The sequence below is a fragment of the Cibotium barometz genome, chromosome 53 (genome assembly GCF_041138505.1).
Source record: "Cibotium barometz isolate CiBa-2024 chromosome 53, ASM4113850v1, whole genome shotgun sequence".
NCBI lineage: Eukaryota > Viridiplantae > Streptophyta > Polypodiopsida > Cyatheales > Cibotiaceae > Cibotium > Cibotium barometz.
In genome coordinates this window covers 27,740,863-27,758,415 of record NC_141098.1, presented here as the reverse complement: position 1 = coordinate 27,758,415, position 17,553 = coordinate 27,740,863, and the positions used below count along the sequence as shown (strand labels likewise).

General features: G+C 38.6%; 1 protein-coding gene across 2 annotated transcripts; it reads right to left on the bottom strand.

The window, feature by feature from the left end:
• Positions 1-15,062: 15,062 nt before the first annotated feature.
• LOC147608477 (uncharacterized) lies at positions 15,063-16,785 on the bottom strand. Of its 2 annotated transcripts, XM_086789311.1 has the most exons (3): positions 16,694-16,785; positions 16,037-16,212; positions 15,063-15,840 (listed from the first exon to the last, which is right to left on the bottom strand). In XM_086789311.1, the coding sequence occupies exons 2-3, from the start codon at positions 16,060-16,062 to the stop codon at positions 15,276-15,278; spliced, it is 591 nt and encodes a 196-aa protein (XP_086645437.1). In that variant the 5' UTR covers positions 16,063-16,212; positions 16,694-16,785; the 3' UTR covers positions 15,063-15,275. The 2 variants fall into 2 exon arrangements, with proteins under 2 accessions (XP_086645437.1, XP_086645436.1); XM_086789310.1 differs by lacking the exon at positions 16,694-16,785 and having other exon boundaries at positions 16,037-16,320.
• Positions 16,786-17,553: the final 768 nt, after the last annotated feature.

Sequence of the window (17,553 nt, the reverse complement as noted above, 5' to 3'; positions counted from 1 at the left end):
TCTACAAAACCTGGTCTTTTCGGGTTTTTCATCTCCTTGAACCACTCCCCATGACTCGTCATGTGGTTCGAAGCGCCTGAATCCACATACCATACATTATCTTTTTGTGCTGCATCAACATTTTCAGACATGGCATTCACAACATGCTGCATAACAAACAACCTTTCATTGTCCTCATTATTTCTGCTTGAGGATGCATAGTTGTTTTGCTGCACTTTCCCATTTTGCATGTCAGCCTGCTTCTTATAACATTCTGACTGCACATGTCCTGGCTTACCACAATAATAGCATTCACGTGCATCATTATATTGTCTTTGCCAATTTCCACGGCCTCTTTGACTCCCCCTGCCTCTAAATCTGCCTCTTCCACCTGCGTGTTGTTGTTGTTGTTGATTCTGGGACTGTTGTTGTTGCTGCTGCTGCTGGCCATAATTCTGATTACCTGTTCGGCCACCTCCTTGACCGCGTCCACGGCCTCCTCTACCTCGTCCTCTTCCTGAACTCGTGTAGAAGGCTTGTTGCTCTGAACTGTTTTTACTTTGTGAAGACTGTTGGTCTTCACCCAAGTTCTTCTCTTCGATAATCAGCATAGACACCAAATCTGTAAAGTTGGGAATGTTTTCCCGAGTCTGAATAGACGTCTTAAACGCCTTGTATTGTGGCCCGAGACCACGTAGACAGACTTCCACCTTGTCATCATCATCTACTGATACACCAATAGATGCAAGGGATTCCACAATGCCCTTTATCTTCAACGCATAGTCATTCACAGACATGCTCTTTTTCTCGATAGTATGAAGTTCATTCTTCAACTGTATCTTACGTGCCTTGGTATTTGTTTCATAAAGCTTTACCAAGGTGTCCCACGCCTCCTTGGGGGACTTGGCATCTTGAATGTGCCCAATCATGGTGTCCTGTATACTAATGGAAAGCCAATACATTACTTTCCTGGCTCCTTGGTTCCAGTCTTTAAACTCTTTTACATCTGCAGCAGTCGGATTTATATCCGGTATCTCCGGTGCCTCTTCATGCTCACCTTCAATGTAGTCCCAATAGCCTTTTCCCATCAGGAAATTAGTCAGCCTGAACCTCCAAGCATGGAAGTTATTCTTGTCCAGCTTCTCAGCCACAATCTGTGTTATGCCATCATTAGACATCTTGCCAAACACACAATTTTACCAGAAACTGCACTCTGGTTTTTCTGCACAAATGCTGTATTTTCTGCACAGCGGTACTGTAGTACTCTCAAATGTCACAACCAGTGACTTCAATGCATATACATACACCCAATGGCAACTGTAGACCTCTTTGCAGCACCCACAGTGTCTGCACAGTCAATCTGTCTTCCTGCAGTTCTTAAAACAGAGTTCTGCAGAGAATCGGTGACTTACCCGCAGTGCTCGAAATCGCCTGCTTTCTGAAAAACGGAGGTCCAGACGCGCCCGAAACGCGTTTTCGGCCCGGAAATTTTAGTCCGAAGGACTGTATAGTTGCCCTGTAGCTTCACTCCCGCGAAGAAAGCTCCTCAATCGGAGATCGTTTGCCGGTGCCTCCCGTAGAGCTCCCGACAAGGGTGTAGTCACCAACACAATAGGGAAGAGTAGTTGTAGCTCTTACCCTCGTACCGCTTCCTGTGGTTCTCTTGCTTGCAGCTCAGCCCTTAGCACGAACCAGGCTCTGATACCATGAAAAGATGCAGGGGGGAAGAGAGCTTGAGCTCTTGCAAGCACACACACACACTCACAAAACCCTAATAGAGAACACACAAGGTGAGAGGCTGAAAATCTTCTTCTTCTCTATTCAACACTCAACACCCCATATACAAGATAAGAGTACACACAATATGAAAGGTACTCAACCAATACATACACGGGTTCTCTATAGTGTGAACCCGACTAAAAATGAGCTGGCGCTATAACTATGCCAGTCTCTAGAATGGCTGTCACACAGCCTGTCGTCCCACTGGCCGCATATCACCCAAGATCTCACCAACCATGCCAGTGGTGTAAGTGCGGGGCCTATCCCCCAGGCGGGTCATCAGTGTCCACCGCCTCACTAGAGCTCGATATCTTAACAGGTGTCTCATCGAAAAGATCAAAAAAGTCAAAGGTACAACAGGTGGCCACATCTTTAGAGATTGGGGGCTCCACTCTAACCATTTCTACCCTAAAAGATCTAGTTAAGAAAGGAAAAAAGGTGAAGGATTCCCCTTTAGGAGAGATGGAGCAGTATGCACAATATTTTCCTTTGGGTTTATATATTGAGTACGAAATCCCCGTGGAGAATTGTTTGGTAGCACCCAGCCACACTATATATCGTCCCATGGACATTATCAAAGCAGAGGAAATTTGTGGATGGTTTGCTAGAAAGGCAAACAATCCTTGTTCATGTGCGTACCTAATGCCTGTCAAGGTGATTTCTGAAGAGATACACGAGCCACTAGCCAAGGAAGATCTAAGGGTAGGGGATGTTAAAAAATATACATATTGGATCATAGATGGCCAGCATTCTATCTATGCTGCAAAGGCAATTGTATAAGAGGATAATCTTGATCCGAGCTTACTCTACTTGAAAGATGTTTATAGGTATCAAAAGGCTCGCGGATTGTTGTGAATGCACCTCCAACAGTGACGGTGGCCATCTCCAAGATGGCAAATCTAGAGGCACAAGCATTATTCACGAAGCAGCCCTATAGTGACATATTTAAGAACTTGAGAAGCCAGTATGAGAATTATTCACGAAGCAGCCCTATAGTGACATATTTAAGAACTTGAGAAGCCAGTATGAGCATTATAAAAATCCTTCAAGACCAGCAGTTGGAGTCCCAAAGGGAAACCCTTCTCGTGGAAATTGGGATGTAAGTCATTGTATCTTATGTTTTTTAATCTTATTTGATAGCTTTTTTGATGATGTACCAGAATTGGAACTATCTTGTTGTTTATGTTCTGTTTGTTTTTTCATGATGATGACAGAATTTCTCTTCGAGTGCCAAATCATCAATGGGTGCCTACTTTGAATAGAAGCAAGAACACATGGTTACATGCCCCGACGACATCTTCTATACTTGGCTAAATATTATAGAAGATGTCGAGAATGGCAAACTTGGGGGAAAGAAGCCTAATCCATCTCATTTCAGATGCTTGTGAGGTTTAGAAGAGGACCTAATCAAGCTTATTCAGATAGATCTTTTGAAAGGGGGCATCTTGCTCTCGAAGGGGGTTGCAGACAAGGAAAAGATTTACATGGTTGATAGAGTGATGCTACTGAAGCAGGATAAGGTTTTGCAAGAACATCTATTGCTTCAATTCAACAATGTTAATGATTCAAAGAAATGCAAGGACTGGAAGGAGCTGGCTTCAAATTATCACATTAATGATAGTTTCTACCATGTGCTTCATAGAAAGTATGAGCCATGGATAAAGGCAAGATTGTAGGTTGGTAAGACTAACTTGGATTTTCCATCAGATGCAAAGGGTTACATACAATGGATTGTTGTTGTTAATAGGGAAGAGCAGGTTGTGTGACTGATCTTCCATGGCGTATTCCCATTGTGAGCTTAGAGATGGAAGGCAAACACTTTTTAGCTCGATTTTATCAAAATTAAATGCCAATTAGATTGTGTGTCTTGGATAGCACAGAAGGGAGTGCAAGAGATATGCAGTGGAGCATTGAGAGATTTTCTCAATTGTTAAATGACATCATGGTAGACTCCGTGACAATCACAATATGCATTCCTTGCATTTTTAAAGATTGTTGATATTCTGTGTCTGCAAGATGCTCTAGAGAAAGTTTCTGGATGGCATAGAATGTTCTATGGTGCTGCTCTACATTTTGTGCATGATGCACCATGCAACGGTGCCATCGAGCTATTTAGTGTACTTATTTTTTTGAGCAAGAAAGACACGTATAAAGGCTATGACAACTATGTTGGCGCTCAAGGTCCCATCTTAGATGTAACTATGTTACCATTGGAGTATGATAAAATAAAGAGTATGGAGCCCATAGTCTTTTTACAACTGAAAAAGGCCATGGTCATCGATCAATGCATACAGAGTCTATGTATGCAAGATCTTATGATGATTGATGCATATAGTGATGGCTTTGTGTCAAAGCAAGCGCTGAAGGCAAAAAGAGAGGTAATATGTCTTGTTGAGAGAGCTCGAGACCATGATGACATGCATTCCAATCTCTTGGCATTTGCAAAGTTGGATCATGATGTTAGACAGTGGGCAAAGATCCCTAAGGACCCAAGCATCTGTTTCGCAAAGTAGCTGAAGAAGCCCAACCCTTTCCTATTATACGTTCAAAGAAAAGAAAATAATTTATGTAATTGTTCACTAGATGCTAAGAAAGCTTTCTTCTACAAGGAGTCTCATGAGCTAGTGGCATTGATTTTGTAAATGTCTTTTTCTTTATTGAATATAAATTTGTCGTTTACTTTAAGGTGTCTAGTTAAATATTTTGTGGAAGTTATTCTTACTTCTATGCACAATAGAATGGACCTAGGTCCAAACTACATATGAAAAGTCAGGTTTTTTTGCTATGCACAGTCTCTTGTATGCACAATATAATGATTTAATAATGTTCATAGAGCCATTATTTTTATGCACATCAACCTTAAGATTGGCCCTAGTACCATTCTTGCAATGCTCTAGTGTATTCTTCCAAGAATGGCCCGAGGACCATTCCAGTCTTACATGCTCTTCGAGCCTCAAGATCGTATTGGAATGGCCATGGACCATCCAAGAATGGCCCTAGGATCATTCTTGATGAGCATGTGCATGCAAGAATGGCCGGGGCCATTCTAGCTTTGGTGCCGCACCCAACTTTCTTGCATGCTTTTGGGCACCCAAGAATGGCCCTAAGGCTATTCTATTCTTGCACAATAGGCGTAAGAATGGCCCTAGGGCCATTTTTTCATGGAAAATAAGGCCACTATTTTGATATAAGAGCCTCAAAAAGCACCCTCTGAGTTTCCCTAGGGCATGCAAGAATTTCCCATGGGCCATTCTTGCATCATCCCAAGGCTATTCTCTAAGTCGAAGGCCACTCTTGCATCCTCTTTTGGTCTTAAGGTTGTGTTGAAATGGTCATGGGGCATCCAAGAATGGCCCTAGGGCCATTCTTTTCATGCACAATAAGTGTAACAATGGGCCATTCTTGATGCTCTTGTGCATGCAAGAATGGCCTTGGGGCCATTCTAGCATGGGCTTGGTGGATCACCCAACTTTCTTGCATTGCTCGTGGGCATCTCAGAATGGCCCCTAAGGCTATCCTTGCATGGCAAATAAAGCCCTTGTGCCTTAAAGGCCTCAAAGAACATGTAAGAGTGGCCCTAGGGAATCCTTGAATGGCCCCATGGCCATTCTTGCATGACCTGATGACCTTGACATGACTTGATGGCCTCAAGGTCATATTTGAGATGGACATGGGGCATCCAAGAATGACCCTAGGGCAATTCTTTTCATGCATAGGAGGTGCAAGAAACGGCCACTACTTGCCTTACAAGCCTCAAACAACATACAAGAGTGGCCCTGGGGAATTCTAGAGAATGGCCTTAGGTGCAAGAATGGTCTTAGGGCCATTCTTTCATGGCAAGACCTGAAAGAGTATTCAAGAGTAGCCTGAAATAATGGCCATTCTTGTCATGCACAACAAGTGCAAGAATGGCCCATGGGCCATTCGTTTCTTATAGCACAAGTCAAAGAATTATCCCAGGGCCATTCTTGCATGACCCAAGGGCCATTCTCCAATGCCATTCTTGCATCCTCTTTCAGTCTTAAGGTTGTGTTGGAATGGCCATGGGGCAACAAGAATGGCCCTAGGGCCATTCTTTTCATGCACAATAAGTGTAAGAATGGCCTAGGGGACATTCTAGAATGGGCTTGATGGATCACCCAACTTTCTTCTTGCATGCTCCTGTACATAATAGGTCAATTCTCATCTCTCCACGTATATATGAGCATAGAGTGGCCTTAGGGAAAATTTATGCTCTGTATATTGATGAGAAATGAGATATTCTCCTTTAATAGCATAGATCCAATTTATACCTTTGTTACCATTTTATATTGGCTTCAAGACATGCTTTTCTACTTTTTTGTGTTCGATTAAGATTGGAATCTACTCCCCTTATACCTTGTTGGACATTAGAATGTACAACAGGTGCCTATCTAGTCTCCCTTGTGTCTACTAATGGTGCAAAGTAAACTCGCATCTACATACAACCATGTACAATGCACAAGCTAGTATAGAATAGTTATAGCATTGGTTTCTAATTTCACTTATACTGCTTGTGCTTGGTACAAACCCAGAAAATCAAGCATACCACCCTATACCATGTGTTGCGCGATATGTGAGAGAGCGTGATCCTCTTGGAATATCCATTTTTCCTATTCCAATTGATAAAATGTTTGAAATTAATAATGTAACCTTTATGGTCCATTCTTCAACCATACGAGAAGTAGGTCTTGGAATTTTTTAATCCTCTTCTCATCCAAGAGGTGTGACTAGTCTTCATTATGGTGGAGACAAGTACTATCTCCATGATTGGAAGGAGTTATGCAAGTTGAATCCAAGAGCTTTGAAGTACTCATTTGAAGAGGATCCCAAGGTAGATAGTCCAGAGGATAGGGTGTACATCGTTGGTGATATAGAGTATGGAAATGTAGCACGATACATAAACAGCTGTCAAGGCACAAACATGATACCAAATGTATATTTTACTCTTCACCAGAATCACCCCCTTGGTGTACATCAGCAGATAAGAATGTCAATTCAACAAAGTATGGCTACATATGTGTGGAAACCTTATACAATATTCATGCTGGTGAAGAGTTGTTAGCTAATTATAACTTTCTTTGATTCTATGTACATTCTTGATGATTGATGATAGAAATATTAATCGTTTACATTGTCACGTTTAATTATTTTTCCAAGTTAATCTCTTTCATAGTTTTAGTATAAACGTCGTGATTGTTGTACATAGTCTATTCATGTTATTGTCGTGCATGGAAATAATGGCCCTAGGCCATTCTTGAATGCCCCAAGCCACTCCAACGTGGCCTTGAGGCTAACTAAGAATGGTTAAGGACCATTCTTCGATGCCTCGTGTGACAACTCTAGCATGGCCTTCGAGTGAAGCAAGAATGGCCTAGGGCCATTATTTCTCCTCTTGTTCATGTTGTGAGAATGACTCCATGACCATAATTAGATGGAAAAGGGCCATTTCAACATGACCACTTCACTTAAACATGTACTGAAGATACTTAAAGAACATGCTCCACAAAGGGTGTGTGATGAAGGGTCAAATGGGCCCTTTTAGTAAGCTAGTTCCTTGAATTGATAAGGAAGGTGGGTAAGGTGCATTCTTGAATATTCAATGTGCTGGTGGTCACAAAATTGTACAATTTACTAAAAACTTTTGAACAAGATGATAAATATATGAGGCATGAGGCTTCTGTAGTTGTATTTGTTTATTGGCATACTTTATAGATATTAAATTCACAAATTCTTTACACCAACATAAGAAAGTATCCATACTTTCATATAGATATTAAATTCGCAAAATGTTTTACACCAATCTAAAACTAACATTCAAGTGTGATCAAGAGGTTCAAAATAGGGTAAAAATGAATGAAAGATTTGGTCTCTAGAAGTATCTTTTTGGGAATCATCTTTCTCAAAATCAAATTAGAGTGCACATTGTTATATAGATGAATGCTTTCATATATATGTGTAAATTATAGCTCCATGATTTTTGTAACCATCAAATAGGGTAATCATAATAAAAAATGATTTCCAAACTTCAAACTATCTTGCATTAACCATTTAAATATTTATATATGGTTTTTAAAAACTAGATTTAGTATATTTGTGGCTTCAACATTTAGAGCATTTATGTGAACGGTGTGTTAATTTTTGAGATACTTTATAAAAAAGAGAAAAATATGGACTAGACATTTTGCTACTTTAAATTGGTTCAAGGGCTAATATTGGCCACTATCAAGACTCTTAAAATGATATTTTGGCAATTAACTACAAGCATGGTAGTTTCTTCATAAGCTATCACAAATAAAGTGTTGATGTGTTGCTATCAATGATGTTGTAGGATATTAAAAAAAAAAGTGTTGATGTGCTGCTATCAATAATGTTGTAGGTTATTCAAAAAAAAAAAAGTGTTGGTGTGCTGCTATCAATGATGTTGTAGGTTATTCAAAAAAAAAAGTGTTGATGTGCTCCTTTCAATGATGCTATAGGTTATTCAAAAAAATGTATTTCATGCCTCATTCTCGCACATGCAGGCAAAGAATTTTGTAATGTATCTATCTAGGCATTCTCCAAAAACAATACTTTGTACATTGACTGAATCTATGCTGGTGGGGGGTGTGGCTTGGTTTTGATGATTTTAGCCTCAATAAAAATAAAAAAATAAAAAAGCTCTTAAGGGTAAAAGAGACATTGGTTTAATTATAAATGATTCAAAAATATCAAGGCTATAATGAAAGTTTCATGTACAAGATAATGAAGGAACTCTACAAATCAAATTAATGGAACATGATACTATTAACGAGAAAACATTCATTACAACCCAATTAACGAGTAAATTTATTTATAAAATTATCTATGGTGAAGCAAAACCCTCAAAAATCATCCTTTATATCGCTTATTGTACCATTAAATTTTCAAACCAACCATGCTTAGTTTGATGAAGTGAATAATCAAACCACGTAGGAAATGAATTGATTTTTAAACAAGGAAATGAACAACATTTGGAGAAGACTTAGAGGCTTGTATCAATATGGAATGAACTATAATTACAAATAACTAAACTAATAACATACTTGAAAGAATTTAGATCCTAATGATCTTGAGGTAATCTTATGATTTCTAACACCTTTCTTGTTTATAACACATGTACATGCACTCTAGGTAGCAACTATTAGAGCTCCTCTCCTCTCTCTTGCTCCTCTCATACAAATCCCTTTCTTTCTTATAACTCATATACTCTTAGGAACTATTAGGCACCTCTCCTCTCACTCTCTTTGTCTCTTTGGATCCTCCCATACATGCACAACTTTCATATAGTAGTTTAAGGGTGTGCTTTCTCTAAAAAATATAGGAACTAGCATAGAGACTTTTTTCCTCAGTTGGATAGAGACTGACTCAACTTTTTTTCTTCCTCTTGGCTACTTAACAATGAAAAGCCCTACAGTAGGGTTAGTATTTTGGTGAGTTGAAAGAGGCTTGTAGTTGTTCTCTTCTTTATTCTCCTTCTTAATTTGGGAAGAACAATCAAGAAAGTGGCAAATTTTTTTTTAAGTCTTAAGTTAAATACATTGTTATGGCATGATTTTTTTATTTTTATTTTTTTGCACGATGAACTATAATCTGGATACAATAATCGCATTGAACGGGATAACCTTCACTTATCATTATGGATAAGTTTAGGGCATTAACATAACTCTTTCTCAAGATGGAAAAGAAACATTATTCCCATCAAACATATTCTTTTCTCACCCTTAATTACATAAAAGGATAGATTAACCGGCCCCTACAAATGTAGGTCATTTATTTTCTTTTCATTAGTCACACTACTATGATTGTTACACATTTTCTCTCTACAAAAATGGGTGCATGGTGAAATTTTTATAAATCAACTCAGAAGTGAGTGTAGTTTGGACTTTTGGAATCTATGCTTCGAGACCTCTCCAATGATATATAGCATGATGGGAAATTTTTGCATATTCAAGAAGTCCCAAATTTTGTGATGATGTGGCACATTCCACATCATCACCAAATTTGGAGACTTCTTGAATATGAAAAATTGCCCATCATGCAATATATCATTGGAAAGGACTCGAAGAGTAGATTCCAAATGTCCAAACTTCACTCACTTCTAAGTTGATTTACAAAAGTTTCACCATGTGCCCATTTTTATAGAGAGGGAATGTGCAGAAATCCTTAAAGGGCCCAATTAGACTCTAAATTTTGCCTAATGTTTATCATGAATTTTTATGGCATGATTTTTAAAAAAAGCTGCACTATGAACTATAATATGGATACAATAATCACATTGGATGGGAAACCCTTTATTTATCATTATGGACAATTTGGTAACACTATAGAAGGACATTAAAATGTCATTTCATAGTAACTTTCTTTTAAAGCATCTCTCTTGGAAAAGAAGTGCACTCATAAATTCCTTCTCTAGGATAGATCTACATGACCAACAAATCATGGCAAAAATATTAAAGTGAGTAAACAACAACATTCATGATGGTGAGGCCAACCCAAATAGAGCTATTATATACAATATTACGAGCACAAAACTTGTAACTTTCTATCATGTAAAGGAAAAAAGTTCTTTTGATGTGCCAATATATTTGTATAAATCTTAGGTAATAGTCAAGCTCTAAACATGTTTGCATGAATCTTAGGTAATAGTCTTAAGCTCTAAACATGTTTGCATAATCAAGATGACTAGAGATCAACTTGCTGTCTTTGTAATTTCTTCTAATTCACATTGAAACCATCCCTTTCTCACTTGAACATGCATGCAAGTTTCTTTGAAATGTTTAAACACGCCCAAAATAGTGGCTAAGGCTCCAATTTTTGAAGTAACATATGTTCTACCCAGTCCACTCTAAAGAAAAATGCTTCAAAATGAAGTACTGGCTTTCTCAAAACTTATAATGATTTATAAACATGTCCAAAATTGTGGCTAATGCTCCAATTTTTGAAGTAACATATGTTTTACCCAGTCTACTCTAAAGCTCCAATCAGTCGAGCGACTAACTTATGGGGTTCATTTGCTGCGTGTCCATTGCCTACAAAGTGTCCAATATTTGGAAGTGTGGTATCCCCTTGTGGTATTCGGGTGTGTGTGTGGTTAATATGGTGTGTCTGTTGTAGTTGGGTGAAATTCTCGTGTACAACTAGGAATGGAATAAGACCTCATGAAAAAAAAATTCTTCAAAATGAAGTTGTAGACATGAGTGGCTTTCTCAAAACTTATAATGATTTATAACATCCTACAAAGGAACTTGGTTGAACTTGCTCTTTCTTTTTAAGCAACAAAAATCTTTATTTGTCTTCATAGTCAAACTCACCAAAAAAGGCTTTCAAAGCTATAATTCTAAGGTCAATTTGAGTTTAGGATGTAAGACAAGTTGGATTATGCTATAGATGGATTGTGAATTCCAAGGCCTCTAGAAGTTTTGAAAATCAATGGTGGGGTCAATGGCTCGTTTGAACCTTATGACTCTTGGCATCCCAAATAGCCTCAAAAATTGGTGAGTATTTTACCTTCAAATTGTTAATGGATTTCAAGCCCTGGAGGTCTAGACTATACTCCTAAAAAAATCCAAGGTTTTTTTTAGTATGCTTTGAGAATATGACAAAAGGTAAAAATACTTAAATACAATACCAAAGGAAATAATTCTCTTCACACAAATTCTTTCCTTGCCAATGATGCCCATAAATGCACAAAAGTATAGATTAAGCCCACTGATGCCCATAAACGCACAAAAGGGAAGATTGCAAACGAAGGCCTTCCATTTTCACTTAATTCATTCGACGAACTACCATGTGCAACTGGTGAGTGACGATGTTAATCATGGTATCATTGGATTATGTAATCCTTTAAATAATCCATTGTATGTTAATCTTCTATATTTATGTGATTTACAAGGCGGCTTTAGCCCAAGTGGTGTAGGTCAAGTTCAAGCTTGGAACATTAGCTAAACGTATTGTTTAGCAATGTTAGGTTTGTAGGTATATATTTATTGTGAAACGAAAACAATTATGCTAAATATAGCACTAATATTTATTGTGAGACGGAAATAATTATGAAATTGCGTACGAATAAGCTCTCAGGCGAGAGGAAGTCGTACACAATGGTGGCGACAAAGGTGGTGGCGGCAGCAAAGACGGAGATGAGAAGGGGGTTTTATAGCCGCTTGGGACAAGTGGCTAGTCGTGCAGGTGAGCAAACCAAGCTTTATTTCAACGACAGCCACAATACAGAGAGTGAGGAAGATGGTGCCCACGAGGGTGCTCACAGCAGTGGCCAGCATCCCTACACGCACAGTGTTCGCAATGATGCGAACAAGGGCGTCCGGGCCAGGCTTCTTCTTTGCATACACCATGCTGCAGCTTCAAACCTTGTGCAATCAGGCTTGATAACAAGTAGAATGCAACGGCCAGCACCAGCCGGCGCAGCAAGTAGGCTTGTATCACCGTTGAAATTCCCCAATTCCTTGAAATTCAGCCAAATGACCACCACTCTCAACAGTTAACGTACGCTAACGCATCTAAATATGTACTCATGTGCTGCTTTATCTCAGAAGTAGTCTCACGGCAATGGTGGTGTCGATGCCATTATAGGTTAGTACTCGCCTGCAACTATACGGTTTGCTTAGCAAGCGTAACCTATCGTAAACTTGCTTTTTAGGTTTCCTTTCGTTTCTATAGTTCAATAGTCAGTGGTCACTATGGTAGTATGCATGCCTGTCCAGCTTACATTTATAGAGCATTAAATTTTTCGGCTCACATGGAGCGTGCTCAATACATTTTTTTCGAAGATAGCGTATGTCAAACTTAACATGTTACACGACTCACGAGTCATTTACACTTCATAAGAGAGACTGTGTGTCTGAGAAGAGAGCGCGCCTATAAGAGTGAAACCCTACACGTGAACCGAGAGAGGGGGGGGTGCTGAAATTTGAAGCTTTCAAAGGGCATCAAAGCCTTCAAACCTTCTAGAGAAGGCCTCTTAGAACTTAGGGGTTACAAAAGTAGCCACAATTTAGCTAAATTTTATACATAAACATATCTATTTTAAAAGTCAACCTAATTTTTGGTTTTCAAATTGACGGTTAGGGTAAGCCTTCAAAATTGAAGGCCTAAGGGGAGGGGAGGGGAGGCGAGGAATAACTTTGGAAGTCATAAAAGCAGGGGCACTCTAACCAAAAGTAGAAGCACAAGGGTACTTGGCAAGTGACTAGCCAATCTCTCTGGGTTTTTCCTTCCTATGCACACAATGATGAGGGGGAAAATTTTGATGCAAAAAGAAAATCATGTGAGTGGGCTAAGTCTTCACTAACTTGAAGCATGAGGCACGCTAGTAGAGACAAAATTTACAAACCTACAAAAATTGAAGGTCTACATGGTGTACCATGGCCTTCAAGTGAAACCCATCACTATACAAAATTTACTTGGGGTCACCTTCTTTTGAAACCCTATTTTCAAAGGTGGCTTTCTTTTGATAGATAACGTAGGTTTGTAGCCTTTAAATTTTAGCACTACCAATTGGAATGATAGGTATCCCATTGGGGTCCATCAAAGAGAATATGTTTGTGCATCTTTGTTTTCTTGTGGAGTTACAAAAAATAAACATATACATGTAAATTAAGTTTTAAAATTCATAAACTAAAAATTTCCATATGAAGGGGTACTTTTATCATCTCAAAGTCTTAGAAGCTTTGTGCATAGACTTGCATAAAGCTCTAGATGAATTAGGCTTTATGCATAGACTTGCATAAAGCTCTATACATTAGGCTTTATGCATAGACTTGCATAAAGCTCTATATATTAGGCTTCCATAAAACTTTATGTATAGGCTTGCAAGCTTTATGCGTAGGCTTGTATAAGCTTTATGCATAGGATTCTATGCTTCGTAATCTCACTTTGCATAAAGCTTTATGCATAGGCTCTATGCTTCTTGCAAACTCACTTATGCATAAAGCTTCTTGCAAGCTCACTTTGTTTAATCTTATGTTTTGTAGGTCTTGCACTAATCCTCTCCTTCGGCTTCACAAAAAGAGATAAGTCTTCTTTTTCTTCTAATTGTTTATGCAAGTTCTAAGTTTATTACACCCTTGGGTGTCGAGTTTAGGTTTAGTTTAGGTTTGCAAGCTTTATGAATAGACTTGCATAAAGCTTATGCATAAACCTCTATGCATAGACGTGCATAAAGCTCTATACATTAGGCTTGCATAAATCTTTATGCATAGGCAAAAAGCTTCTTGCAATCTCTATGCATAGGCTTAGAGCTTTATGCATAGGCTTGCATAAAGCTCTATGGATTAGGCTTGCATAAAGCTCTATGCATAGGCTTGCATATGCATAAAGCTTCTTGCATATGACTCAATGCATTAAGTTTTCTACATGATGTTACAAGTGTTCGGAATCTTATCACCACAACAGAAGGATGATAAACATTTAGTGATGATAATGAGAACCCGAACACTTGTACATCATGTGGAGATATGTTTATGAGTATATGCAAGAAGCTTGCATAAAGTTTGCATGAGCCCTATGCATGATAAACATTTAGTGATGATAATGAGAACCCGAACACTTGTACATCACGTGGAGATATGTTTATGAGTATATGCAAGAAGCTTGCATAAAGTTTGCATGAGCTCTATGCATGAAGCCTTCATGCTCAAGGCTTAAGCATAATGTTTAAGCCTTATGTATAGAGGCTTTATCATTAAACCTCTATGCTCAAGGCTCACGCATAATGTTTAAGCCTTATGCATAGAAGCTTAAGAAAAGGGGCTTTATGTATAAGGGCATTAACCTTAATGGATTAGTCATATGCTTAAAGCTTGATACATAAGCCATATGTAGTAATGCAGTAATGCTTTTAAGCCTATGCATCCATTAATGCATTTGTGTTCTAAATGTCATTAACTAGTAATTAAATAATGTTATTAAAAAAGGGGGGACATAATGGGGGATATTTGTGGGGACATGTCCCCACAAATATCCCCCATTTTGTCCCCTCCTTTTTTTTTGTAGATAGTATGCGGCTATATACACTGCTATGCACACGGCTATATCATTGCTAGACACGCGGTTATTGACGTTGCTGTACACGGGGTTATTGATGCTGCCGTAGCTGCATGCTAGTAGCCGTGTTAATAGCCGCATTTATAACCACATGAATGTTTTTTTTTCATTTATAGATCCTTTGAAACTTTGGCTCTTTACGTGGCTATGCTCTTAGTTTGTTGTAGTGCTATAGAGGCTATGTGCAAAATTTGGTTGAATTGGTCCTTTTTTGCTATTCAAGCTTGGAACATTAGCTCTATGCTTAAACATATGTTTAGCATATATGCTAAACATGTGTATGCATATATTTATTGTGAAACGAAAATAATTATGCTAAGCATACATACATATGTTTAGCACTAATATTTGTTGTGAAACGAAAATAATCATGAAGAAGCGTGGCGTGGACAATAAGCTCTCCAGCGCTGAGCTGATAATTAGGAGAGAAAGTCGTAGACGACGGTGGCGACGAAAGTGGAGACGCCAGCAAAGACGGCGATGAGGAGGGGAATTACAGCCGCTAGGGACAAGTGGCTAGTCGCGCAGGTGAGCAAACCAAGCTTTATTTCAACGACAGCCACAATAGACAGAGTGAGGAAGATGGTGCCCACGAGGGTGTTCACGGCAGTGCACAGCATCCCTACGCGCATGGTGCTCTGGTTGATGTGAACAAGGGCGTCCGGGCCAGTCGTGTTCTTCTTCTTCTTTGCAGACACGCTGAGGTTGAGCTGCAGCTTCAGCCCTTGCGCAATAAGGCTTGATAACAAGTAGAACGCAAAGGACAGCACCTCAAACAATACAACGATTCTGGCCAGGCTATCCGGCGCAGCACAAGGATCCCCCGCCTCAAGCAGGCTCGCATTGCTGTTGAAATTCAGCCCGATGAACACCATTCCCGATAGAATTGAATTAACGTACGCTAACGCGTCTAATGCACTCATGTGTTGGTTTATCTCAGAAGTGGTCGTCTCAGGGCTGCCCTTAGCAGGACTAGTCTCAGGGCTGCCACACAACAAAAAGAACAGGAAAGGCGGTTGAACTAAATGCAAAAAAAAAGCAACGAGAAACATGCTTGTATCATGTATCATGTATGCATACCTTTATGAATTCCTCACTACTTAGCCTACTACATCGGTTGAATTAAATGCAAAAAAAAGCAACGAGAAACGTGCTTGTATCAAATATCATGTATGCATACCTTAGTAATGGTTGTGTCGATGCCATTATGAATTCCTCAGTACTAGCCTTGCCTTCAACTATCTATGCGGTTTGGTTAGCAAGCATCACCTATTGTAAACTTGCTTTGTAGCTTTCCTTTCCTCTCTCTACACTTGAAATTTGAATAGTCACTATGGTAGTATGTACGCATGCAGCCTGCACAACATACATTTATAATTTTCCAACCCACATGGAACGTGTTCAACACAACTTTTTTTTCAAGCTACACCTTCTTGTCCACGTTGTTGGAACTTGAATTCTCGATAGCCTATGTCAAACTTAGCATGTTAAAAATGAGTCATTTATAGTTCATAAGAGAGCGAGAGAGAGATGTATATATATATGTATATATGTATATATACGTATATATGTATATACATACATACATACATACATACATACATACATAGATACATATATACATACATACATACATACATACATACATACACACACACATATATATATATATACATATATATATATATATATATATACATATATATATATATATATATATACATATATATATATATATATATATATAGATAGATAGATAGATAGATAGATAGATAGATAGATAGAGAGAGAGAGAGAGAGAGAGAGAGAGAGAGAGCATATAAGAGTGAAACCCTACACGAGACTTTTCTGGGTGGGGGGTGTCATCGTGCAGTCTTGAAATGTGAAGCCTTCAGAGGGCATCAGATGCCTTCAAACCCTCTAGAGAAGGCCTCTTAGACCTTAGGGTTGCAAAAGAAGTCACAGAAGGCCACTATTTTGGAATTTACAGCAAGGCACCATGGCCTTCAAGTGAAACACATTACTATACAAAATTTACTTAGGATCACCTTCTTTGGAAACCCTATTTTCAAAGGTGGCTTTCTTTTGATAGATAAAGTAGGTTTGAAGTCCTCCTTGTAGCTTTCAAATTTTTGCACTACGAGTTGGAATGATAGGTATGCCCTTGGGGTCCATTAGAGAGAATATGTTTGTGCATCTTTGTTTTCTTGTGGAGTTACAAGAAATAAATGTATGCATGTAAGTTTTTTTTAAAAAATTCAAAAAGTAAAAATTTCCATATGAAGGGGTACTTTTATCATCTCAAAGTCTTAAAGAAGGGGGGTATCTAGATATAAAACAATATGGGTAGGGGGTTCTAAATTACACCCATAGTATGTCACTCTCTATAATTAGCAAGAAACTTTAGATTATAAAAAATATGGGTAGGGGATTTATAATTACACCTATGGTATTTCACTCACTATAATTGGTAAGAAATGCTCTCTAAAAGAGTAGCACTATCTAGGCTGAATAAACTATTGAAAGCTGCGGGGTAGCGTGTCTCACTTACCTAACGTATCACAATTCTTCACTCACTAGTCACTATAGGAGTATGCATGCGTGCACCACAATAATTTTATGAAACTTTAAAGTTTCAAGCTCGCATGGAACATTCTACACAATTTTGTCAACCTACTCTTTTTCCAGGTTGGAGTT

Excerpts from the sequence above, each read along its gene's own strand:
- LOC147608477 (XM_086789311.1), bottom strand. The coding sequence starts at position 16,062 with ATGGCATCGACACAACCATTACTAAG. Across the intron at positions 15,841-16,036 it reads TCGACACAACCATTACTAAG|CCCTGAGACTAGTCCTGCTA; the intron begins GTATGCATACAT and ends GTTGTGTGGCAG.